At 40.7% G+C, this 26,184-nt stretch overlaps 2 protein-coding genes across 4 annotated transcripts in view; one reads left to right on the top strand and one right to left on the bottom strand.

Annotated features, from left to right (window-relative positions):
• Positions 1-753, bottom strand: part of CDC40 (cell division cycle 40) — a 41,136-nt gene extending 40,383 nt beyond the window's left edge. Inside the window, exon 1 of the mRNA XM_052781256.1 lies at positions 355-753. Coding sequence (XP_052637216.1) covers positions 355-660 — 306 coding nt within the window. The 5' untranslated portion in view covers positions 661-753. The remainder of the gene's footprint in view (positions 1-354) is intronic.
• Positions 754-1,411: 658 nt separating this feature from the next.
• WASF1 (WASP family member 1) overlaps positions 1,412-26,184 on the top strand; it is a 103,154-nt gene continuing 78,381 nt past the window's right edge. For all 3 annotated transcript variants that reach the window (XM_052781251.1, XM_052781253.1, XM_052781252.1), the window contains exon 1: positions 1,412-1,793. The gene's annotated coding sequence lies outside the window, so the exon portion shown is untranslated. The remainder of the gene's footprint in view (positions 1,794-26,184) is intronic.

Raw genomic sequence — 26,184 nt, 5'->3', positions numbered from 1 at the left:
AATCACAAAAGCGAACCACACGGAAAAACATCTTAAACTCGGGGGAAAAGAAGACAAGAGCATCTGAGGAAGCCCAAGGAAGGCACGGCTTTGAGATAGAGATAATACGCTTTGCTAAGCTTCACGGCCGCAGTGGGATCCTCCGGCCCAGACCCCGACACACTCCCGTCCCCTCCCGCGGGGCAGGGCAAGGCCGGGCGGCGGCAACGTCCCCCCTCCCGCCCCGGTACCCCGCTCTTTCCGCCCCGGGGCTGCCCCGAAGCCGTTCGCAGCGCTCGAGGCTCGACGGTGCGGGTACAGCGGCGGGCGGGCGCCGCGGGCCCCGGTCCCCCAGGGCGGCGGAGGGACGCCTACCTTCACGGCGACTTCCGGGGCCGCGTCGACGGCCAGGGCCGGGGGGGCGGCGGGCGGCGGGCGGAGGTGCAGCACGGCGTCGCGGCTGGCGAGCACAGCGGCGCGCTGGGAGCCGCCCTCGGCCTCGGGCTCCGAGTCGGGCTCCGAGTCGGAGCCGCCATAGGAGGCGAGCGCGGCGATCGCCGCCGACATCTTTGGCGCGGGGGATGACGGGACGAGCGGGTCCTGGCAGCTCCGCGGAAGCTCGCCGTGCCCCTTCCCACGCAGGACGAGCGGGCTGGGGCTGCGCTTTACAAGGTAGCTCATTAAAACGGCAGATGCGCTCTAAAGGATAAACTGTGGTCTTCTGTGGGATATACAGGCGTTTGAGGCGGGGGGGGGTCGCCTCCCTGCGCAGTTGTTGGCGCTTAACCTTTCAGGACTCCCGGGCGGGACTACAAGCTCCAGCATGCAACGCGGCACGGCCCGCCCCGGCGGCGCGGGTGCCATGGCGGCGGCTGTTGCCGTCCTGCCGCCCGGAGCCGAGGAATTTTATGGCACCGCTCTCGCCGGGGAGACGAGCGCCAGGGGGAACTCTGCGCTGGCCCGTTCCCGGGGAAAGCGCGGCGGCCGATGACGGGGGCGCCGGGCTCCCGCCCGTCACGGCCTGTCACCGGCGCTCGCCTGCACCTCGCTTAACGGCAGGGGAAAACGTTCAACAGAGAGGGCGGGCGCCTCCTCCCGCACACAAAGGGTTTTCGCCATCTCTCAGAGAGGCGGCAGCGGAGCCGGTCGCTGCGCAACCGGGGAGCCCGGCACCGCAGGGCGGCCGCCGGGCCCGGGGCTCACCCCCGGCTCCCGCCGCCTACGGCCCGGTCAGCCCGGGGGGACGGGCTGTTCGGCAGGGAGCCCCGCCCCTTCCCGCTGATTGGCCGCCAGCAGCCGGCTTCGGGCACGTCACAATGGCTAGGGAGTGGGAACCGGCGGGTCGGACTGTACCACCTGCCGCCCGCGGGGTGGGGGGGGGAAGGCGGGTGGGCTCGCCTCAGCCTCCCTCACGTCGCCGGAGTTGGGGGGCCGGGTCCGGCCGCCGGGTAAACAGCTCTCCCTCCCTCCCGCCTCGGCGCGCCGGGTAGAGGCCCCTCCTCCCGCGCGCGCACACACACACACACACGCGCTGTCCTGTGTCTATTGTGAAGCCTTCGGGGGAAGCTCCGCGCCGCCGCCGGGGCCGCACGCGCCCCCGCCGCCTCCCTCCCCCTCACCCCCCCCACCCCCGCAGCCGCCGGTCGGTCGGCCGGCCGCGGCGCGCGCGGAATGGCAGGCGCCGTTTGAAGTTCCCAGCGCCCCAACGGCCGCGGGGGCAGCGCGAGGCGAGCGGCGGAGGGAGGGGCTGAGGCTGAGCGGCGTGAAGGTGTGAGGCGAGAGGGGGAGGCGGCGGACGGCAGCCGGGCCGGCCAGTAAGTGCCCCCCTCCCCACCACCACCCCCCCCCACCCCCGCACCCTTCCCTCGGGGGCCCCCCGGGGCGGGCGCTGCCGAGCCCGCTCCCCCTCTCCCCTTCCCCGGCGCTGCGAGACGTGCCCGCCCCACAAAGGGACCGGCGGCCGCCAGGTGTTGGCCCCCTCCCCTTTGTCCGCGCCCGTGCGGGGAGCGGCGGCGGCGGCGGCGGCGGGAGGGAGGGAGGCAGGCAGCGTTCCCCCGCCTGCCCGCCGCCCCCCGCCAGCAGGGAGAGGAGGGGGCGTGTTGCGAGGCGGAGGAGGGGAGGGGGCCGCACTCGTGGCGGAGCTCGGCGCTTTCCTCTCCCTCTCCTCGCCGCCCAGACCGCTCGCCCCGTGTGCCCGCAGCCGGCGAGGCGGCGGCGGGGATCGCCCGGCGGGGAAGGTGGGGCCGCGCGGGAGCGGGGTCAGCGGGCAGGCGGCCCGGGCGGGGGTGACGTCAGCCGCCGCCAGGTGCGAGCGGCCGGCGGCGGGCCGGGCGGAGGTGAGGGGCTCTGCCCTCGCCGCCGTCGGGGTCGGCGGGGGCTCGGGGAGGGCAGAGGTGGGGACGGGCGAGGGGATTCGGCGCGGTCGGCGGCGGATCGGGCCGCCGGAACGCTGCTACCATTGTTAGGCTGGCTTGGGGATCGCGGCCGGCTGGGAGCAGGAGAAGGACGTGGGTTCCAACTTCTCCGGCCAGCAGAACGCCTTTCTCTGCGCCCGCTTCACTCGCGGGCGGAATAGGGAGAAAGTACAGAGCGCTGAAGGGCTCGCTTTAATGCCGGGTGTATACATTGCACGCGCTTGCACCTGGAGCGGTACATTGCCGTGACTTCCTTTCATGCTGCATGTGCTTTCGGAATTGAAGTGAACGCACAGTGACATCTAATTGCGACACGGTGGCATTTAACCAGATTAAATGCTCTAGTTTGGTTTTCCACCCTTTTCGGCAGTCACGGTTTTAAACGAGTACCTTGGCTTGGGAAGATGTAACTTGGATTCTTTTTGGAAAAAAAAAAATAGAATAAACCTAAGGACAGATAGAAAGTGTTCACAGCATGGAGTGGAGCGAGGTGCTGCACTTCGGTCTGTTTTATTAAACGTGGAGGTGCCTCTTCTTTGTATGCTAGAAACAGGATTTTAGGTAAAGGTCCCACATTTTCAAGACTGAGACCTTTCTTTTGTTTGCATCTCCAACAGCTGAAATGTACGTTTAACTAGCGTTTCATATGGTAATGAGTTGACTTTTAAATGTATGGGTGATGAATCGATAAGTAAGGAAAGCTATATGACACTTCATGTGAATCACTGCTTATTAATATCAAAAGTGGATCTTTCACTGCAGTAGATTTGTTTATTGTCTGTAATTGTTAACTGATTCCATATGACTGCATTCCTTTTTCTCTTGGCGTGCAGATGCTGGGTGTTGTCTGAAGTTGAAAGGTGCGCTTCCTGAAAAGTGAAATATTTCAAGATCTATTTGTGCAACGAGTCTGTGGTATTTTATCTGGAGAACTGTGTTGAAAACAATTGAACTAATTCTGCTTTGTTGTCCTTAAATCGGAAATGTTTAATTGACAAAGCTTTGGTAGTTTGCTTAAGTGTGCTCACCTTCGTTGTGTCCAAGCATCCTAGATTGCTTGCCAGTGAAATTCAGTCATCTGGGATTCTAGATGCTTTCATTGTAGAACCCGTGAAAATCATTCACTGGTTTAAATTAGTTGCCTCTCCGGTACCATCAGGCTAGTATATAAGCAAGCACACAAGAAGGTATTCAGTGGAACACCGTCTGAAGTTTCTCTTTCCTTAAATTGTAGCAAAGATTAATTTTTAGCAAGCATGCAGATGCCATTTTTGAATATGAAATACTGACTTGACTATGCTTTAAAAGGGTAGATGGATAATATACGTGGTTATCTAAAATCTGGTTTTATTGAAAAAGCTGAGGAGCTGCTGCTCATCATTTGTGTTGAGATAATATGTTAACACATAGTGGCTATTAACTGCATATTTATGAATTCAAGAAGGGGTTGATCGGTGTAAAACAAATCAAGAGAGTGATACAGCTTTTAAAAAAAAAAAAAAAAAAGGCTTCTAACTGATTATTATATGGTGTAAGTATGTTCTGTTTTAATCAGGTTCCAGAAAATGTATTATGTTGTGCGTTGGATGCTGCTGGTTCTGAAGGCAGACTGGAGTAGTGGGTGGAAGGTGATTTGGGTTACTTGGCTTTTCTTTCCATCCAGCTTTTCTACTGCTGTTTTTCCTTGCAGTCACTTTGCCTCTCTTGCTTTGATTTCTGCAAAGGAAGATAAAAATGTCCTGCTTTGTACAGCACTTTTGCATATAAAAAGGGCCTTTTGGCACCTGTCTGTTACTACTCCCGATGGTGAATACTATACCAAGTATTACCATGTCTTCCTTTTTTCCCCAGGTGAGAGAGGAAGTTTTTTAAAAAAGTAGTTGCTTGAGCAGTGGAAGCCTGGCTTCTTACACCCCCCCCCTTTTTTTTTTTTTTTTAAATATCACAGATGATTGTAAGCTCTAATGGATTTTTTTTTTTTCCCCTGTTTGAAACATTTATAGTCTCATTCTATTGTGGATCATTTAATGTCTAATAAGGTCTTAAGGCGTACTGCAGCCTTTCCCTTGGCCAGGACACTCATAGCGTCTTGATTTCATGAACTTAGCATTTTCTTAGGCAATTATCTTTGAGACCTCTACCTTTCTGTCAAATTTGATTGAATTCAGCCAGCTAGTTTCCAAGTGGGGGACACCCCCCCTCCCCCCAAACACTTCCTGCATGTGACTAATTTCCTTAAAAAGCTGGGGTAAAATATATTAAGTTTTAACTCAACATTTCACAATTTTTCCTTCATAACAGTCTTTTCTTCCCTATAGTAGATAATGAAATCTGTTTCTCTGTGCTTCTAATGTATTTTATACTACTTTTTTTCCCTTTACTTGCTCTTTCATAGTTGTTTTTTGTTGCTTTCCCTGATGGATGTGCTTTATCTCATACCCTGTGTTTTCTGTTGGTTTTTCTTCCCCACAGAAGATGATGCATATAATCCCGCTTGCTCTATTTTTTCTATATATATTTTTTTTAACACTCTTAAACTACTATCAACCCACTTGCATATACACTCACTTCTCATCCACCAGGATCTGTAAGTCTGCAGTTTGGAGGGAAGGGAAAAAAAAAAGCCAGATACTTACCAGACAGAGGATTGAACTAAAATATGAGGCTCTATTGTCTGTGGGAAATGCAGAGTTTGAAAGAAAACAAATTTTTTTTCCTTTGTTCCTATGCTTTTGGCTGCTGAGAAAAGGTGTCATGATGGAAGTCTTATCAGGTTACTGTTACTGCATTCAGATTGGGCCTTTTTATAACGTTCTGCCTGTGTGTCTGATGCATCTTAATGCACTCAATTTAATTGTGTGGAGAGTAAAGCACCTTTTATAACTCATGCTCTGCTTTTTCTGCCACCTTGGAGCCTCTGACTGCTGCAAGGGTGATAATACCTCTTTTCCAGTTTTGTTTTTTTGGACTATGTCCCGGATTCTTAAAGATATCAAGGCGCCAGATTGCAATAAGAGTTCTGTGTTCCAGTACATCTGTGAATCAGTCTCTTAACTTTTTTGGGAGGGATCTTGAGGTTGTCTGACACAGGTTACAGGCTATATATTTCATGTTTACAAGATGTGGTGGTGTGGTTTAACCCCAGCCAGAAACTAGGCACCATGCAGCCGCTCGCTCACTTCCCCCACCCATCCAGTGGGATAGGGGAGAGAATTGGGGAAAAAAAAAAAGTAAAACTCATGGATTGAGATAAGAACAGTTTCATAGGACAGAAAGGAGGAATGATAATAATAACAATAATAAAGTGACAAGAATAACAATAAAAGAATTGGAATATACAAAACAAGTGATACACAATGCAATTGCTCACCACTCACTGACCAATGCCCAGTTAGGTCCCGAGCAACGATCCATCTGCCCCGGCCAGCTCCCCCCAGTTTATATACTGGGCATCATGTCATAACGGTATGGAATACCCCTTTGGCCAGTTTGGGTCAGCTGTCCTGGCTGTGTCCCCTCCCAATCTCTTGTGCCCCCCCAGCCTTCTTGCTGGCTGGGCATGAGAAGCTGAAAAATCTTTGACTTAGTCTAAACACTACTCGGTGACAACTGAAAACATCAGTGTGTTATCAACATTCTTCTCATACTGAATCCAAAACATAGCACTATACCAGCCACTAGAAAGAAAATTAACTCTATCCCAGCTGAAACCAGGACATATGGTTTCAAAGAAAAAAAGATACGGGATGAGACTGGAACAACTTAGATTGTCATATTTATTTCAAATGACTTTGCAAACAGAATTTTTTTTGCACAGTCACCTCCTCCCTAGAGGTCGGAAGCTGTGTAGCCTCTTCGAACTACTCAAGTGCTTATGCGGTGCTGTGACCTGCATCTTATAACAGAAGTTGAACAAAGAATGTATCAGAGAGGCAGCAAAACATTAATTACAGGCTTCCAGGAAAATAAACTAATTAACATAATTAGAAAGTCTCATATCTTTAATATTGCGTTTCTTAATTCTCTGAAAAATGTTTTTTTAATCATTAAAAGGACAGAAAATGTCATTAAAAGTGTATAAATTTCTAAAAATATATTAATTAATTTAGGTGCCTATATTTTTTGGGGGTGGGAAGCTAAATTGAATGCTAGCTTACTTATGCTAGTGTGTTGGTGTAATAAATTACCTTATACACACACAGAACTGCAGAATAACGAAGGTAGTTACATTTTAACAAAACACTTAATGGATAGCAGAAATAATGGATAGTTTTCAATGACTTTATACCTTGCTGTTGATTGACTTAGATGCTATGCTTGCGACCTGAATTTAGTCTTCTGACAGCAGACTCCATACAGACGTAGATTATTATGAATGCCATAACTGTCTGACACTTAAAACTTATTAGAAAACAGGAATCTATTCTAAAGCCAGGTGAGTTTTTTTGGCATCTAACAAAAGGCATTAAATTTTGTTGAAGCATTTCTTATAGCTAGGGCATTTGTACTGTTTTTTTCCCTTTTTTCCTGCTCCATGGTAAGCCGCATTCATTTACTGGCAGTATTAATAGGGTCTCTGTTCTCTATCTGGCTTGTTTTCACAAATTTGGAGAACCTCAATGTAATTGAGTCCAGTTTGGTAGAAATTGGTCAATAGATTTTAAGTTACTGAAGGAGAGCTTCCAACAAATACTCTGCAAGTGATCTCATAAACTTTGTTTGCGTAGGAAATAGGTCTGAAAATTGTTGGGCGCTCTTAAAGAAAAAACATGCACAGGTAATTCTCATCCCTTACAGTGGCAACTGCCTGTAGATAGAAGTATATGATGACAACAAAGACTGATGGTAGACTCCGTAATATTAACTAGTATTACTAGTGTAGTTATAACTGCTTCTGCAAAGACAATGGTGCCTCGCTAATCTACTAGGGTTTTTGATTGCAGTAATAGCATAATAGAACAAATTTTAATATAGTTCTAATTTACATATACTTTTAAAGATGTAATTGGATGTTCTGCACACCAGGCTATTAAATAAAGAAGCCATGATCTGAGAGGTAAAATATTTTCATGGGTCACAAAAGTCTCTTGAGAGGAAATGACAGAAATAAACGTTAAGTTATAGGAAGCTTAACATTTTGTCTTAAATCAGGCACTGTTCAATATTTTCTATTAATCATCTGTAGAATTTAATTTATAAAGTAGCAGTATTTACTGAGGATTCAAAACTGTTTAGTCAGATTCAGAAATACTAAGCAAGCTGTGTGAAAGGACAGCAGGATGACAAGTAAAACTGATTGTTGGTATATGCAAAGCTGTCGGAGGCAGAAAATATGATACCATTTTTATGTCTTAGAAGTTCTTAAATTAACACTATTAATATAACAAGAAAATTTGGGCATCATTACAATTTGCTGAGGTATCATTACCCAATTTATAGCTGTAATCAGAAGTGGGGAAAAAAGCATAGAGAAGGAAGTGCCATTCTATACAAAATCCTTAATTCTTATCTGCTATTCAAAGTGTGTTCTTAACTGTCAATTAGTTTAAAAAAGATAAATCACAGTATTGTAGAGAGTTTGATATGAAGGATATGGCAGAGTTTTTCAAGGGATTGAAAAGATTGGAGTTATTTACCCAAGGAAATGAAGTGCAGATCAAACAAGTGAGGAGTAGGAAGTTATAAAATAGATGTGAATTTATGCTCTCCAATAGCAGATGTAAAAGAAAAAAGCTGCATTCAGTGAAAGACAATTTATTGAAACCATACTTTTTTGCAAGGAGAGGTGAATTGAGAATTTTTCCCTGCTTCCACTCAATGCACCTGTATTTCTCTCCATATATATGCATGTATGTATGTGTCTATCTGTCACTCAGTGTTAGAGTTTTTCTCTTAAATAACAGAACCAGCTTAAACTCCTTGCTTTATTTGCTTCAAACCAATAATTCAAACTTTGCTCTTTCTAATCAGAGATGACTGCTCAAATAAATTGCTCAAATATTAATTGGAGTGAGGTATTCTCAGTCTTCTATAGCTGAAATAAATTTTGTAATTTCTGGTCTTTGGAGTAATTTTCTGGCTGTTTGATGTAATGAACTGTTTTACGCAAAATGGAACAGTCCAAATCAGAGGGGTAACGAGAGAAACTCTTACACCAATATGTTGAATATGGAAATGGCTTGTAGCATGGGGATGGCCAGTCTGAACACAAACCGTGGATGAAAATCGATGTTTGAAGAGAAGCCATCTTAGGCCAATCCAGCAAGCTTATAGTGAAGGTGTATGGCAAAGGAACATGAGGGTCCTTTCTGGGGGTGGAGTCCTCTTTCAGATTAACCCTTTTCTTTACTATCAGCTCTGCATAATAGATGTATAGGTTATGGAAAATTGGAAGAGTGATTGACACTGAGGTACTTTACTGGTAGTACTTATGCTAAATACTGTATTACAGCTGCTTGTCCAGCAGCACCCGGTTGCCACCTCTAAAGCAACGGCTATGGAGTGGCCAAAAGCAATGGCTATGGAGTGGCCAAAATCAAAGTTGTCAGCTATTATTTCTACAATGTGATACTGTTCATGGTTTGAGGGTCCAGAATCTTTTACCTTCAGGCACATTCAGGATGGTGATGTGGGTTCAGATAAATCGTCTGCCAGATCAGCTATACCAGATAAGCAGGGTCACTATTGAAGAGCCATTTTTGGTAGCCGAGAGCAGTTTTCCACAAAAGATTCTCATTATCATAAGATAAACCTCTATAGTGATTTTGGCACAGGCCTTCAAGTAATTAAAAAAAAAATAGGAAAATAACAAGTCATTTGTAACTTGATAATATGTGTGAACTTAAGTAGTTCAACCAGCTCTTGTAAAAATGGCATGCAGAGTCAGCTTTCCATTAAAAAAGGAAATGCTTAACTTGTTAAATCTTGTTCAGCCACTAGCCACTGAATGTGTGTGCAGAAGTGCTTAGAGAGGTCTTTTATGCTCAGCTGGTTTTTTTGTTGATATTAAAGGAGAAGGCCGTGATTGACAAACTTTTCCAATTGTGATTCCATGTGCGGTTGTGAAACTTACTAGGCTTGAGAACACAACCAAAAATACAAGTTGAGTTTGTCATAGGTGCTCTTTCTTTGGAAGCCTCTCCTCAGGAGCAAGGCCTTTACAAAAATTGTGTAATTTGTGGGGCGGGAAATTTCACTTCTGTGCTTCCCAGCTACCCCCTGTGGCGAATGTCAGTCTCTGCTGGTAATACAAGACAGTGATATTTATTACATCTTAACATCTGAGCAACCTGCTCTAGTTGATCCTGCTTTGGGCAACCTCAAAGGTGCTATGATCATATGATCTTCATAGCAGGAGGAAAAAATATCTTACAAATAATTCAGAAGTGATAGGTGGCCTAGACTGCTGTGGAGGTAGTAATGAAAGTTTCTGGCATTGATGGCAGTCTGATTTGAATTTGCTCTTTTGAAAATACATAAAAAATGATACAAGTATTTGGTGTTGCAGGGATCTACATTGCAGCTGAAGAATGGCATTATATGGCAGAATACATATGCATATCATTCATATACAGACCGAACTGATGTTATTCCATAGTCTTGAACATTCAAGACTGTTCTGCTCTGGAAACTTCAGATGTGGCTACCCACTTGAACCAATACTGTCTGCATCCCCAGGCAAGACAATGGAATGCATTCTGTGGGTCTAGCTAGCATGAGTGGTCTATTAAAAACAAAATAAATCTGAGTTACAAAGAAGTTAACAGTTGTCATTTCCCATGGGAATGAACTTCAAGTAAATCTACCTTCAGCAAGTTCCATGTTACAGGGAGAGGTTCTGTACAATTCAGTCCAAAAAGAACATACTTTCTACCAGCTACGATGTTTCCAGTAATGGAAATAAGATATGGGGATTATCTGTGGCTAGCCTATCTAGCTAGACTTTTATCCATTCTACTTCTGACTATAAAAAAAAAATTAGTTATTTGTCTGGGAAAGGAGAAAATGTTTTATTAACAAAGAGAAAGATTTTTGTTCTTACTGTTTTTTCTTGTTGGAGGAGAATTGGACCTCTGTTCCATACCTGTGGCTACTCTGCTGATAAACATATTATTTTATTCCAGGATGACTCATGTACATGTCTTTAAGCTCTGGACAGATTTGTATTCCTCCTATACAGTCAGTCATCTGTCTGATCTGCAGGAGAGTTCAGAGTGGGGCTTCATTACTCAAATCTTTACAAATACTGGCAGTGTTCATGAAAAAATGTTATAGTAGTGATACTACGTCAAAGGGGAAAAGGAACTCTTATGGCTCCTCAGGCCTTACCTGATGCCTTGTATACCAAACTCTCTTGCAATTGAGGTAGATGGGATTGGTTCTTAAGATCTACTATGTTTGATAGATTCTTGAAGCACTAATATGTTTATAGGCTGTCTTCTAGTAAACTCTAGGTTCCTCACAAGTTTACTATCTGCGTATTCATTGGAGATCTGATCAGTGTTGCCAAACGATTGTTCTCTTGAAACCTGTGGACCATCCCTGTGAGTGTCTGTTGATTTATTTAATACAGCATAGCATCTTATGCTTGGAATGACCTTCTTGTGGTGGATCAGTGTGGCCCAATGGTTGGACATCTTGATGAATGTATGTACTTTTGCGGCCTAAAAATTTTATTAACTGAACTTCTGACAGCAACTGAACGTGCTCTCTGCCTAGACATTAGAGAGTTCCCTTGGGAAATAGCCACTTAATGGTTACTGTTGTCCTAAAGTGATACTTGGTAAGAGGTTTCATGTAGAATAACCTATTGGTAGAGAAAAATCCTTGCTACTTTGAATACTTTCAGACTCTTGCCCTGTCACATAAAATAGTCCCTTAATTCTATCTTTCATTGTGCCTGGGAATACATTGAAAAGCAAAGCCATTTGTGTATAGAAACAATCTAAATGGGTCATCTTCTGTGTCTGAGTATTTTCAGAAATGTAAGCACTTTCCCCTAGCTTAGTGCTTACGTATGGGGCACTGGCTACCAAAGCTGATTTTAGAGCACGAATGTAGCATCCAGTCCTTTTTATGTGGTAAGAAAGCAAATGTTTCATTTTTTCAGAATCCCAAACCATATGCTTGTTGTATGTATTCTAGTCCATCCTTGATTATAATGAGCTTCTTTACTCATAGTTAGTCATTTTTCCTTTGAAACCTGTATCATTAGAGAAAGAATCTTTTTAGGAAAATTATTAATTTTATTAAGCAAAGAGGTAAGGATATGATTTTAAAATGGAGACAGCTAGGAAAGAAAACTGTAAGAACTGTATGATGCAGTCATAAAAAGTGTCGGATGTTGATTTACTGTTCTGGTTGTTGGTCAGTTTTTGTTCTGAAGCATGTTAGCTAGAGAGAGCTAAGGACTCTGCTTGATGGTGACTGTCTAGAAGGCCGAGAAAGAGAAGAATCTGTCCCTTCAGTCTCTACCTGTTTTATGCCTCCTTTTTCAGGAATTCATAAGCTCGCGTTGCAACACTTTCAAACATGCACTGTAAGAGTTTTTAATCTTGGTTTCCCACCTTTCTCAACAGTCTGACTTGCAACATGAGGCTTTTCATATGTTTTTTCTGCCTTGCAACTTGCCTATATACTATTTTGCAGGTTAGCAGTTTATGTTAATTTTCAAGACACTAATGTCCGTTTAGATACCAAGACACATCTGTTAGCCTTATTTTTAGAGTACTCAGCTATCTCTAAGCTTGAGTTGCAGACAAAATGATAGATGGTTTTGAATTCATGTTGAAACATGAGGAACCCTTCAGACATTGTTGTTGAAAGTATTCTGGAGAAGCCTGATTCACCTGTACTTGGGAACAGTACTTTGATTCGAAAGATACACTTCAGAAAAATTTATATTGTGTCAGGACCTTATGTCTGTAAGACTGTAGGAATGTTGAAATATCTGGAGTCTTATAGAAAGAAAATGCATGTTCTGTGCACAGAGTTACAGCCCTTTAAAAAGTTCAGACATTTTAGGATGCCTAAAACAGACAATGAATCATTCTAATATAAATATAATAATCATGTTGTTGTTCAGATTGGTGGGGTTTTGTCCTAATTTTCTTAATGAAAATTTATAACTGGTACCTGGTAGTCTCACTGTAATGCATGTGTTAATTCTGGGTAGAATTATGCAAGCTCTGGAGATAAGATTTAATAAGTGATGTGCAGGTCTATTTACAAACTATAAAATTGTAAATTAATTTCTAGATTTAATTGGACAAAATGATGGTAATTACTGATATGTAATCATTTTTCTTTTGTCACAAATGCTGTGGGTTTTGTTGCATAGGTGTAATTACAATCGAGTGCTTCAAAATCACTTGTTTTCCAAAGATAGTGAAAGTTTATAGTAAAAATGAAATAAATTGTAATTATTACATATTTAGAAAGTAAAAGTATTGCTAATACTGTTTGGTTTTGTGCAGCTAGGGAGAGAAATTTGTCTATTAAATACAGTTAGCTAGTGCATGAGTTGGGCAGGTGAGTGAATGACATCCAGTTTGACTCTGGTCCGAGGCCAATACGAGCCCAAACTTATTTTCAGTGGACGTGCTTGCGCATTATAAAGCTCATCATCAGAACTAGCATTAATACTACCATGGATAAACAAGGAGTAAATGGATCTAAGTGTGTATTAGCTTCTTCTATTACATTGTTTAACTCTTCTATAAACCAACCACTTGTGTTCCAAACTTTTTACATCAAAAGTACAAATTTGAGTCATACTCTTGCAAAGTCTTGAGTTTCAATTTTTCTTGAAACTGCATTTGTTTTTAGCATATTGAGCTTATTATGGAAGTGTATTTTGAAGAACGTCAACATGAAAACCTGTTTAGAAAAGCACGGCCTTTAACAATTCCCCCCCTACATACACTGTTATTTCTTCTTCAACTTTCATGTGTCAATTATATGGCAAGTTGTCTTTTGTTGATGAAATCAGAATTAGATCATGGTACAGGACTCCTGCTTAATAATTTTAGTGTGCTGCTGGGATGCCACTTTCAGACTTTCCTAAAGATTCAGAAACTAGTACTCAAAAATCTTAGGTAACTAGTATGTATTATATGGGAAAATAATTTTTGGTAAGTTTGATTAGCTTTGGAAAAATTAATGTACTGAATCTTTAGTACAACCAGCAATATTAAGAAGATACTTTACTTCTCAGTAAACAGTTAGGAAGTTTCCCTTATCAAGTATGAAAACTAACCTAAAGCTCAGTAAGTTTAGAATTTATACTTTCAGTAAAACAGCTATAATTTGTCAAGTATTAATAGAAAATAATAATTTTTGTCCTGTTTCATACACAGTGTGTTTCATTCCCTCTGCTGCACCTTGGATTTTTGTCAGAAAGTTGCGGAGTAAAATTAATGCCTGTCAGCTTGGTTGAGACTTGGGTACGTTCTCATCTCTTCTGTGTAACATGCCTGAAAATGAAAGGAGAGAGAAAGCGGTTTGGCCTTGTTTTAGTGCTAATTGAGATACGGTGAGTCCAGTATATGAGACTTTGGGATAGAAAACACAAACTTCAGGGATCTTGTTTTTCAAGAAGAAGGTGGTGGATTGCTAGGCTTTAATCAGGCTACTGCAACTGAATGTTACTGGTGGTGGACCTTACCGTTTAAAAAAGGTGTCAACCGCTTGCTGCTTTGGACTGTGGATAAAAATTGTCAGGCAAGTCAGTCCTTGATGTTTTGTCCTGTTTAGTATCTACCTACTTTTTTCTAACAAATAAAATGAAAATAACACTGTCAAACTTCCTGAGAACATATATTTCTTCTTTATTCAGTTTTTAAGGATGTTGTCTGTGTTCTGAGTTTGTAACTTTTTTTTTGTTGTAGTAACAAAGAATTTTAGAAAGTTATTAAATGAAATACAGAAAGGCTCTCTGGAGGATGTATTGTGTGTCCTAACCGCTGAGTCATACAGTAATGCTTGCTCTTTTTCTGCTATTGTGAATCTTGAATTGTTTTGTGGTTAGTGGAACAACTGCAAAGGGAAGGTGAATAGTTTTCTAATTTGTGTTTGTCTATAGTTTATCTTCAATATACGTATTCTCTCCCATGAGCAGTAGGAAGTATGCTTTTGAACTCCGAGAAAGCCAAGGAAGATGCTTCCGCTTTGTAGGGGACAGACCTAATATCAAAGATGGGCACCCTCTCTCCTGGCCACATTTTGTAAGAGAAAATGAGGACATCTGCTTCATTCTTTGAAGGAATGAATGTAAACAGCTGTGTTCATCTTTAGTGGATAAAGAAGCTTGCCTCTAGATTTAAATCTGACAGATGAAATCTAGAAAACGGTGGAATATAAAATTCACCTGTCTTTGCTGCCATCCGTAGATTTCTAGATTATGCCCTCTCCACATCATACCGTATGTGGGTAGTCTAGAAGCTTAAGTGAGAATTCTTCTCTGAAAGGTAGTCCATAGTGTCATGGGCCTAGGATGGGGCTGAGGCAGTGCTGGCTCATTTCCAGACACCTTAACGGATAGCTGTCTTCAGCTGTCCAGGTAGACATACCATAAATGTTTTATTAGATTTAGGCTTTAATGGTATGATCAGATTTGACTGAATGGTATATAATGCAAAGTTGCTTGCCGCAACATGTGAATAGAAGCAAGTTGGTTTTTTTTTTTTGTGTGAGAATAAAGCTGTCTATGCAGTACTGAAAAAAAATGTATCTTTTAAATGAAAGCTGACATGCTTCTATCTGTGGAAATGGAGTCATAGTGTCTCTTTCTTAGTGCATTTCTTAGAAAAATGAAGTATGCCTGAAAATAAACACTGGTGGTTTTTTGGTTTTGTTTTGTTTTGTTTTTTTAATACCTCCCCTCCTCCCATTATTTCAGTATTGATTGAAGCAAAGTTGTTAGATGCATTTTGGTTAATTTAAGTTTGTTTTACAGCCTATCAGTAATCTTGAATGCTGTTTGGGGACAGACAATAAAAATGAAGCTGACCGGTCACTGTCATATCATTGTTTGGTAGGGAAAGAGGAATTGCTAGAATGCGGAATCATGTTTCATGTGTGATTACAAACTTCTCTCCCTCACCCAAACTCTAGTCTTAGAAAGATCATGTTCTTTCCTGGATGTGTGAGGTTTAAAGTCACGCCATTTTCCTCTCAATTTTCTAAATATGGCATCTCCAGAAGTGCTGATTTACTATCAGCTTTTTTATTGCAATGGAGCGTGCATTTATAAAGGTGATCTATTTCTATAGGCAACAGAGAAATTTTGAGCAGAAAAATTAACACCTATCAGTGTTCTTCCACCATTTTCAGTGCCTGATATCCTTAATCTCTTCTCCGTGAATCTGGTGGTGTGCTGCAAACTTCCACTACTGTAAGGCAGCTAATAAGAATGTAAATAGAACTTCTTAAACTAGCAGTTTTCAAACCTTTTTCCTTGAAGCTGCTGAGCTTCTGTTTACTGCGTTTTGAGAAACACTGGCTTGGTTTTTCTATCCCTGCTCTGTTGTACTTCTGTGCATACCCACAGAACACAGCTGAGAATGAGGAATGGAAAGAGGCAATAGGTTCACTGTCTGTTCTCAGTGGAGAAAGGAAGGTACATAAAACCGTTGCTCTTCTAAAGGGCAGTGATGACCTTCCCTTAGAGAATGCTGGTTAATGCCTTTCTTCTCACCTCAGAGCTTTGCTGTCCATGGTCTGTCACACCTACCCAAAATGGCCCCAGAGAGCGCCTTATCTGTAAGGGGTCACCCCTTACAGTATGCTTCAGTCCAACGTTAAAAGCCCCTCAGATTGACAGCTGCTGTCATGGAGAAAGAGATCTCTGCAGATGTTGTGTGACTGCTGCTTTTTAAGAGCAGAAGAACCTTCAGTCACTTTAATGTTCTGTTGTGACATGTATATAATGGATATTTCATGGAATTCGTAAGTTACTCTTTGTCAGAACATTTTGAACTTCAGGTATTAGAAACTAATTGAAATGAACATTTCCCTTCAGCCCTGGCCGACCTCTGCAATACACATTACTGCTTGGGATAGTAGCTGCATTCACTCGGCCGTTAAACAACTTCTAAAGCTCTACTCTCTGATCTCAAGAGTGTAGTTTTCTTAATGGGATTTTTTTTGAAGGTGGCCATAAAAGAAAGACAACAGCTACTGTCACAAGTATTAAGAAGTAGTGTGCAATGTGAACAGGCTAATTTAACTCAACCCTAAATACAGTTATTCTAGATTCTTCTAAAAATAACTCTCCTCCAAACAATGAAAATTGACGTAACTTGACAGCATGTTTTAGCAGACATTGACAAAATGTTGATTTCTGCTTTTTGATCTTTTAGATAAAAAATGTAAGCAAACAGTAACTTAAACTCTTCTTAGTAGATATTGTTGCTATATTATACTGTCCTTGTCTGTTTTTTTCTGTCAGATGAACACTACAAACAAGCATTTCATTTATCTTCTGATTTTTTTCCTCATCTCACCATTCTCTTCTCTCTTCTACAAAATTGCAATGTTTTACTTGCTGAGGTAGTATCTAGTTTGAGCAAGAGACAACAGCCTCAGTTGTGGAAAATTACTGTTCACAGTTCTTGCCTTTTCGTTCCTTGCTAAGTGAACTGGTAACTAAAATGCTTTGTTCTCTTCTTGTGGAGGTAAGTCTTGTCTGCATGCTAAAGCAGAATGATGACATGCAGGACTTGTTTTAATGCGTAGATATTGTACACAAGGCTAGGTGAGTAAATGTATTACAAACTCTTACAGCAGGTGTCAAGCTATGCTTATTTACATTGGCAGGTCACCTTAATGTATGTGGTCACCTTAAAGGTGACCTTAATCATTTTAACAGCCTAAATAATGAGTTGTAAATTAAAGATATTGCTTGGAATTTTTTTTAATCTAATTGCTATAAATTGTAACACATAATTTTCTTTTCATCGTTATTCTAGTTGTAAGGCTTATCACTTTTTTGAAAATTTTAAAGGTAGGAGTGCAAATAAGATGTGTTACATTGTGCTTATTTTCGTAAGCAGGAGTTCATCATTATGAACCAAAGCAAAAAATGGCATTTAGTAGCAGTTGAATTTTAAACTGAAAGCTAGAAATTTGTAGCAAGATCAAGAGGATAGCAAAGGAATTATATTTTGACCAGTAAATTCTAGGATGTAAAGACAAGAAACATTTTGTTTTATTTGTAACAAATAGTATAATTTAAAGAACTAGGGATATGAAGAGAAGGTGAAATTTACTGTTGGAATTTTGAATTCCTTATGTCACATATTAAAAAATTAAATATTTTTTTTGTTTTAAATTATTAACAACTCTCAGACACGTGGGGATTTTTTGGGGAGGGTGTTGTTTTTACATTATGCTACGTAAAGCTTGCTCAGGAGAGAAGTTTTTAACTAACTCAATGCATTTGATAACGAGCAAGGGACACAACATCTTTGTCATCCTTGTTATCACTTTGGTAAGACCAAGGCTGCTCTTGTGCTGGAGCTGTTGAATTTTGATGGCAAGTTCTCAGGCTCTCCATCCGTGTGCTGTTTACACAATCTATTCTAAGTCTCCATATGAACATGGCTTTTATTTTCACCCTGCAGATCCTTGGACTGAAAACATAGGACTTGAAAAAATACCTTTCTAAACAAAACTTTGCAATTACTGTTAAAAAATTTTGCTTGTGCTTTCATTGTAATTCTAGGCAGAACTGTATTTAATGAGAACAAAATAAAGCCATAATCCTGGGATTTTTTTACTGTAACAGTTTATTAAAGAAACATGCACAAGTTCAGAGAAACCAGTCATCTTTGGTGATAGGTGATGTGTGTGCGAAATCCTAAAGGATTTCTGTGTGACCATTCACAACTACGATAAATATCATGTAACAGCACATAGTATTTATAGTTCTTATAATGAAAGCCAAATAGAATGTTCAGAGCTTCTCTGCTCTCTTCAAAGCCTGGGCAGCAGTGTTACTAAGGAAGAAAACTATTTGGTTTCGTCCCATTATTGTCTCAAAACTGGAAGAAACCAATAACTAGAAACGGAGTTTAACAGGTGAAAAAGAGGATGTGGAAAAGTAGAAGAAATTACTAACATGAACAGTGAGCAGTTCAGGATCATGTGTGGCAGTTATATTCCAGAAGAAATTTGCTCAGGCTCCCAGCTGAGTCTTAAAAATTCTGCCACCAAATTAAAGGAAACCTCGAGTGGTGGTGTTGTCTGCAATAATAGTCTTATTTCTGGATATTGCTAAATCACCATTATAACACGTAAGTTATGTGGGCTTCTCAGGAAACAATTTTTAAAGTATTACAGCTTTTTGGAATGAGCCAGATTTAGCAAAACAAAATATGCTCTTGACATCTACTAAGATGGTGTACAAAATAAGCTCTTTACTCACAATTTGTTCTACCCTTATATGTCAGTTAGCATGTTCAAATGCAATCTTGTCTTTCAAGAAACTTGTGCTTTTTACAAAAAATACATAATTTTTCCAGTAAAATGCAGCTTAATATTTGCTTGCTTGCCAGTTTAGTTGGTTTTTTCCCTTGGTAGTTATTAGAAAATTTCAAAGTGGAAAGTCAGACTCTAAGCCTTGTCATACTTCTTTTCTTTCCAGTTACAGACTATGGATACAGCAGTTTTGTCATAAGATGAAAAAATTGGGTTTAAGGGCCTCTTGTGCTATCACAACCACCTAGCTTTCTAGCATAGGTGGGCTGTGGGTGGGAATGGGATGGGGAGATTTCAAAGTTCTTTTCCGAAGCCTGCTGTGATAGATCTTTGGGAAGAAAATGGATGACTATTAAAGAAGAAAAAAAAAAACCCTGCCAAAGTAAGAGGCGAGTGAAAACTTGTAGCTAAAAAACCAACAACAACCCTCCCCCCCGACCCTTTCACCTGAAAGGCTGAAACAAGAACACAGACTAGTCATTCATGCTTTGAATCCATTTATTTGACATTTGGTTTTATTTTCAAGTAGTGTTTTATCTACTTAACTTCTGTCTGTCCTTGGAGAATAGCTAAACCTGACAAATGATGAGAAGGGGAGTATGACCACTGTCATACTTACCAGTTTGTCCTGCTTACATCAGGAAGACAACAGTTTTGAAAACATGAGGAAACTCCTGTTGTGGTCAGTCTTCCATGTGTGCAAAACAGGAAGGTCTTTGGGTTTTTTTCAGCATGGAATGAGAGTGATTATGTTTATAGCTGTGTGTGATCATGTCCTGGTGTGATGGGGCTGCAGGACGTATGGATGAGTGGGATCAATAGATAGCATTATCTATGAAGGCGCAGAAGTTAATCACCAAGATAAGATGGGTGAAGCAGTGCAGCAAGAAACTGTAAGGAGGAGTTAGATGGAATAGGAAAAAAAAAAAAGCAGCGTTCATGATTTTTCAAGTATCTACTGTGTTTGAGGGGCACTGGAGGCTTCTGTATGATTTTCTCCTTCAGGAAAATTCACTTTTAAAAATGCCTATTTTTCTCTTAAATTATTTAAAGCCCTGACCCTTTTGAAACTGGTAGTAATATTCTCAAGGTTTTCTTTAATGATATATTGAATGTTGATAGAGAGCTTTATATATATATATACACACAGATTGTATACACTGGGAAGTGTTGAAGTTAATGAGTGGAGAGGGATTAAAGGATAGAAGATGTACTAGGAGAAGGAAGTGATCTGGGAGCTGGAAAAGGGAGAAAGGAAGATAAATCTGGTGTGTTGATAAACAATTTAGGGAAAAATAAAAGGTGAAGGAGCTTTGGAAGAAAGCTCTAACATGCTGGTGTGTACATTTGAGAAGAAATAGGGAACAGCAGTAAGGGAAAGGAAAATAACCTTCTGGGAAACAAAATCCTGTATACAAATATAATTGGTGGAAAATGTGACTGAAAACAGAAAGTGGAAGGAGAAAAGCAAGCAGAGAAAGATAAAAAAAATACTAAGGATGCAGAGGATCAAAGCGCATATCCATCCTACATCAGGGGCTCGTTTAAGAAAAGAAAAACATCTGAATTTACAACCAGTCTTACAAAAATATGAGGGAGGAAGAGGGATATGGGATACAAAACTAGGTTAAACTACAACTTGAGGTTAGAAAGCCTATGCAGATCTGAAAGGTGTGTAGGTATTAGTAGAGCTTCTTTATGGGCCATATTTGTTTTATTCAAAAGAACATCTAGACAGCCAGACTAGTATCTTATTAGCCATTGTCATTCATCTTGTAATCTCAGAGTATCGGTTAGGTTTTCATCTTGTCTTCTGGTAGATGCTTTTTTCCTTAAAGATGGCAACGCAAGGTTTTGCAGAGCCAGTTGTTTAAGTGTGGGTATGAGGTTTCAGTGCCTTATGTTAACAGTCTGCACAAGGCCTCAGCAATGTGTGGTTTTAAGAACATCATACAATCTGTAACTTCATGACTAACTTAAGCTAATATCGTGTTGTATAAAATTCTTGCACTGTTGACACTGAACTTGAGGCAGGAACCCTGTCTCTGTGTCTTGTGTGTGTCTCTCTTTTGAAAAAGTATGGATTTTTATATGGGTGTAGTATTTTAAGTAGGCTCAGTGAGTTTCAGAAATGTGCTTGTAATAATGTAGATTGTCAAGAAATTCTTGCGGTACCAATTTTGTTAGGCAGCCCCTGCTGATGGTTCTTGCATTCACATCACCCTACAGTTGTATGGTCTTACAGTAAGCAGGATTGGGTACTCACCCAAGGTCTTTTTGGCTTTGTTTGCTGGATTATGTTTTACTTGGATTAATTTTCTGTTCTTCTCAGACAATTTTACCTGCATGCTGGGGGTAGAAAGGTAGGGGAAGAAACTGCAGGATTTCTGTCTGTGCTGCTTAAAAAGTGATTATCAAATTATTACCTAAGTATTCTTTGCAGATTTATGCAAAACTTTTCCAAGAATTCTCTTCAATCTATTTCTGCACTTGTGAAATCAAGGGGGTTTTGCAATTGATTTCAATAGTATCAGACTCCTTATAAAAAGAAGTAGACTGGGGAAGCTGGGTGGCTGGAGGGAATTCCTGAGGTTTCTCTTTCATGACACAAGTAATCTTTTCCATTTTCATCACAGTATGCTTAGCTTTAAACTAGCGGAGTAGGAAAATCGGGCATCTATGTAGGTTTGGAATTGGACTTTACCTATCAGTTGGGCTTTTGTCAGAGATAATTATGAGTATTCCACACAGTTAAAACATTCTTTCTAAAGTCATAGCTGTAAACGGTCCTTATTCTTCTTAAACTTGGACTGTTTTTCAGAAGAAAATAATTTTGGCAAATAAGTTATTCCAAGCTGGAGACACCCTACTCTGTGAATCCTTAAATTAACTTCTTAATTGTAAGTGCAGCATTATGGATGGGGAAGCTTTATTGATGAACTTGGGGATGAGGGATTTCGGAATAAAATGAGCAATAAGGGTGACAGTTAAAATGAAACGAGATTTTGTGCTGTCAGTTCTGTAAGACAGTAAAGGAGATTGTTCTAAAATCAAATAAGCAGTTTGCATGCATAAGTTAGTTACCAGTAATCTGATGCCATGTCAAACAGACTTCTGTAATTGTTTATTTTTCCAGAAGAATGAAATACATAGTTTATATTAAAAGTTAAAGTAATGGGGGGAGTTTGTTTTGCATGACATTCTTCTCACAAAATAATCCTTTAATATAGTATCAGGACTCATTTAGTTCAGACTGTTGCTTTTTATGTTATGTGCTTCGGGTGAAAGGACACATTTTATTTCCGTGGTAATTCCAAACTTCCTGTTTCATTTTGTATTGAATACAACTACTATAAGGGGAGATAGTCCTACAATTCTTAGATAATTATCATACACCAGGAAAATCAGGTTCGTTTTTCTGTATCTGCCTCCATGTATTCTTTTAATCCCTTAGCAGTTGTAAAGTCTTTTCATAAGATAAAACCATAGGTGTGATGACTAGGGACCTCATTTTAGCTAGTCCATACTCCTGCTCAACTCGGAACTATGGCCAGCACTAAGCCAGTCCAGGTACCTTTGGATGAGTCTTGAACACTGATGAGGATGGAGCTTCTGCAAGCTCCTCTATGACCAGCTCCAGCCCTGCACCACCCTCCTGTGGAGGAATTTTCTCCAGAAGTCTGGTCTGAACCTTCTGAGTTGCAGTTTATGGCCATTCACTTTTAACTGTCTGCTACTACCAAGAGGAGTTTGACTCCATTGTCTTTATAACTCCCGTCCCGTAGTTGTCATTTGCTGTCACTAAATTGCTCCCGAGTCCTTTTGGCTGAAATGGTTTAACTTGCCCAGTCTTCTTGGAGGCTGTGAGTTCTCAGCCCCTTACCATCCGGGGGGACCCTCTCCAGTTTCCTAATAGTCTTTTTGAAATGAGAATCCCGAAAGCAGTATTCTAGGTATTGCCTTACTAGTGCTGAGTTAGAGGGGAATGGTAAGTTTTCTTGTTATGTTTGTTCTTGTTTCTGTCTTGTTCTTTTTCTTCCTAATATAGCCCAGTGTGCCGTTTGCCTTATTTGTGATGAAAAAGCATTGTTGACTTGTCTTCAGCTTAGGGTTTTTTGTAACCCTCAGGTCCTTCTCAGCAGGGCTGCCACTTGGCAGTCAGCTTTCAGCCTGTACTGACGTGTGGAGCAGCTCTACCTCCCTGTACTTCTTGGTGAACTTCACAGTTTCAGATGACTCGCTCCTCAAGTTTCTCCATGTCCCTCTTTTTACTGTTATACAATGATTTTGGTTGTGGGGGTTTTTTTGTTGGTGGTTTTGTTTTGTTTTTCTTTTTTTTTTTTTTTTGTACCATGTCAAAACAGGATCAGAGCTAGATGTTCTGTACAACTCTGCTTACAATCTGTGGTAATCTTAAAGACGACTCAGGAATCAATGACTCATCAAAGGGAAGAATGGCCCTGAACATCTTGAAGGCCCGGTCCCCAAAGAAGGGCTTTTTAAAATTTTTATCTTAGGAAAAAAAGCCAAATTTCCAGATTTGTAAATTTAAGAGAAAAGGAATATTTCTATTTTAATTTTCATTTTTGTAGTGATGAGAAGTTATTGCTACTGAACAGCTGTATAGTGGTGTGCCTGAAATTTCTTAGTAGTAGCACTACCAGTGGTTACACAATCACTTTAATGTGGTATTAGTCTGTGTTGGCCTTCAAGAATGTCATCCCAGTAGACTGTCCATCCATCTACTACAGATGTTGAATCTGCTTTATAGATGAATAAATACCTCCTTTTTGTGGATGTAAATACCAACTGCTTTCAAAGAAGGAAAATTAGACAGATACTTCAAAAATAATGGTACAGTCACATTGTGAGTATCTGCAGTAAAACCTGCTTTATACCCATGTATTTCAAATACAATTATTGACATACTTTGTTTTGATTAATACAGTTAATACTGGGATTCTTTTTATATAAATAATGGGGTCAAGCTAAGCCCCTTGCCACTTTTATATTTAAGTATTTTTATAGTTAAGTATTTTGAAGATATAATTTGAACAGGAAGTGGAGGAATGAGGTGTGATATATTTGTGTGTGAAGAAATTAATTTTTGTTAATCTGTTCATTAAAATTTTAAAAGAAAAAAAACTTGGAAGTTTTTCTGACAACCTAATCTAGCAGTTTATTTTTTTTAATATTGCAGCTGAAATTAAAAGCATCCATCATAGTGATGTGGATAAATAAAGAAAATATTCCTCACAGAGTTCTTATTACAGGCTAACTTTCATCTAGTAATAACATAGTTAATAGCAAATAATTTGAATAGTGAGCACACAGAGAGTTAATGTGACTGAGATGAAGAATGCAAGAGTATTTCTGTCTGGCAAGTAGATACTAAGATGTACGCAAATACAACTTTCCTGTGATTCTGATAGTTTTGTTACCGTTTTACCAATTAAGACCGTGAGATTAAGACTTAAAGTGCTTATTTCAGTAGGTACACGACAAACACTGGTAGTAGCAATGCAAGCCTCCTGCCCACACACCAAATGCTGTTACTTGCTTTCAATTCATGTTTAACATAGTTGCTTTAAAGATGTGAAAGGAAGCTGGGTGTTCCTTCTCCAAACTCAAAGGTCATTTTCCACCTTTGACAGCACTTTGTGTTTTAAACTGAAGGTGAACAGATACTGGTGGTCTCTTGCATTCTGAAAAACTGTCTTTCTGAATTTGTAGTGCATATCAATTGGAAGACAGAGGCCTGTTGTGATCCTCTGCACTTCTACTTGAAATCCACATTAAATTTTAGGTCTCTGTGCTTTGATACAGTAGTAGCTTAGTGCAACTGAAAGACTAGGAAGTGTGGTGCTTCTGATTTCTGGGCAGCAGCCATTTTTGATTGATACTGAAGGTTGGTTTTGTTCAGTTTTTTTTCTCAGCTGGAAGTGTAGCGTCCACGTGTGTAAAGTCTTGGAATGAAGCACGGAATTCCCAATACACTAGTAGATCTCAAACAGAGAGCCCCAGGTGGAGTTACTTATCCATCTTATATTTGTCTTACCTATTAATTTGCCATGAGCTGGCTAATTTAGGCAAAATTGTAGTCCCTGTAGGTACCATGACAATCCAGACAATAGTGACTCCGGAAATAGATTGTAGAACATTGTGTTCTCTCTCTTTCCTGATTTTTACTGCAGGGCATACAAATGCGTATTCCTTTGCTCACAATTAATACACCTGCTGAAGTGCAGGACCTTTCCTCAACACTATTGCTCTGTGACAAGAGCATTATTATAACTGTATTTTTTCAGTCAGAAGAGCAGTAGGAGGAATAATGCATTTAAATATACCAAATCATATTTAATTTGTTGCTTAGCAGCCAAAGCAAATTACGGAAATCTGAGACAGATCAAATACTGCTGTAGTAAAGGCATTTCAGATCAGCTTGTCCGGTTTTTTTGTTATTTAATATTACACCAAAGTTCAGAGTTTGGGAGAAGGAGGTATCTTTTCCCACTTACTGATGTTCCCATTAGCCAAAATGACTTTGATGAAACCTGAAAGGGCATCAGGAGAAAAGCAAAAGTGAGTACTAAAAAAAGGGAGTGGGGGGAAGAAAGGCAAAAATCAGCTCTGCCTTTTGGAATCTCACCAGATGAGCACTTTAGTTAGGTACATAGATGAGAAAATGTAACATATCACTAGTCTGGGTGTTTAGGGAATTCCCTGGATGCCAGTTTCATTTACAAGTTTTTTCACCATGTGAGTTCAAGCATATGGAAAATACACTAACTAGTGTTTGCTATTTTGAAGGTACAGGTGATTCAGTTTCACATTGTGCATAGGGGTAGCTATGTTATGTGTGAAATCTTAATCATTTGGTCTTAATTTAGTTTTACTGGGTGTAGTTGGATACAAAGGATAGTAATTACCACAGCAAAAGCAAACAAAAGCTTTGAGCACGTACAATTCTTTCAATGTTTTTCTGTCTCTAATATTTTGCGCAGGGAGGAATTGCTGTGAATTGATGTTTGGGGGTTGGGGATGTGGAACATAAAATCTATTTGAAGATAAAGTACCTCCAGATTGATTCAACAGTAAGATACATATAGAAATACACACAGAATGAAAATTTTTTTAAAAAGAGAGACTTTAATATACAGGTAAGCTTTAGGATGTATGCAAACAGAGCCAAACTGCTCCAGGTTGACTGAGGAGCAGACTGAGCTGAGCAGAGGATGTTCATATGTGGCTAATGCGAGATCATCTGAGGGGCTGGTATAGCTATAAAAAAAAAACCAGACCACCACCAAAG

This window comes from Harpia harpyja, chromosome 3 (genome assembly GCF_026419915.1).
Source record: "Harpia harpyja isolate bHarHar1 chromosome 3, bHarHar1 primary haplotype, whole genome shotgun sequence".
Classification (NCBI taxonomy): domain Eukaryota; kingdom Metazoa; phylum Chordata; class Aves; order Accipitriformes; family Accipitridae; genus Harpia; species Harpia harpyja.
The sequence above is the reverse complement of the archived record's forward strand: the minus strand, read 5'-3'. Positions and strand labels throughout refer to the sequence as shown.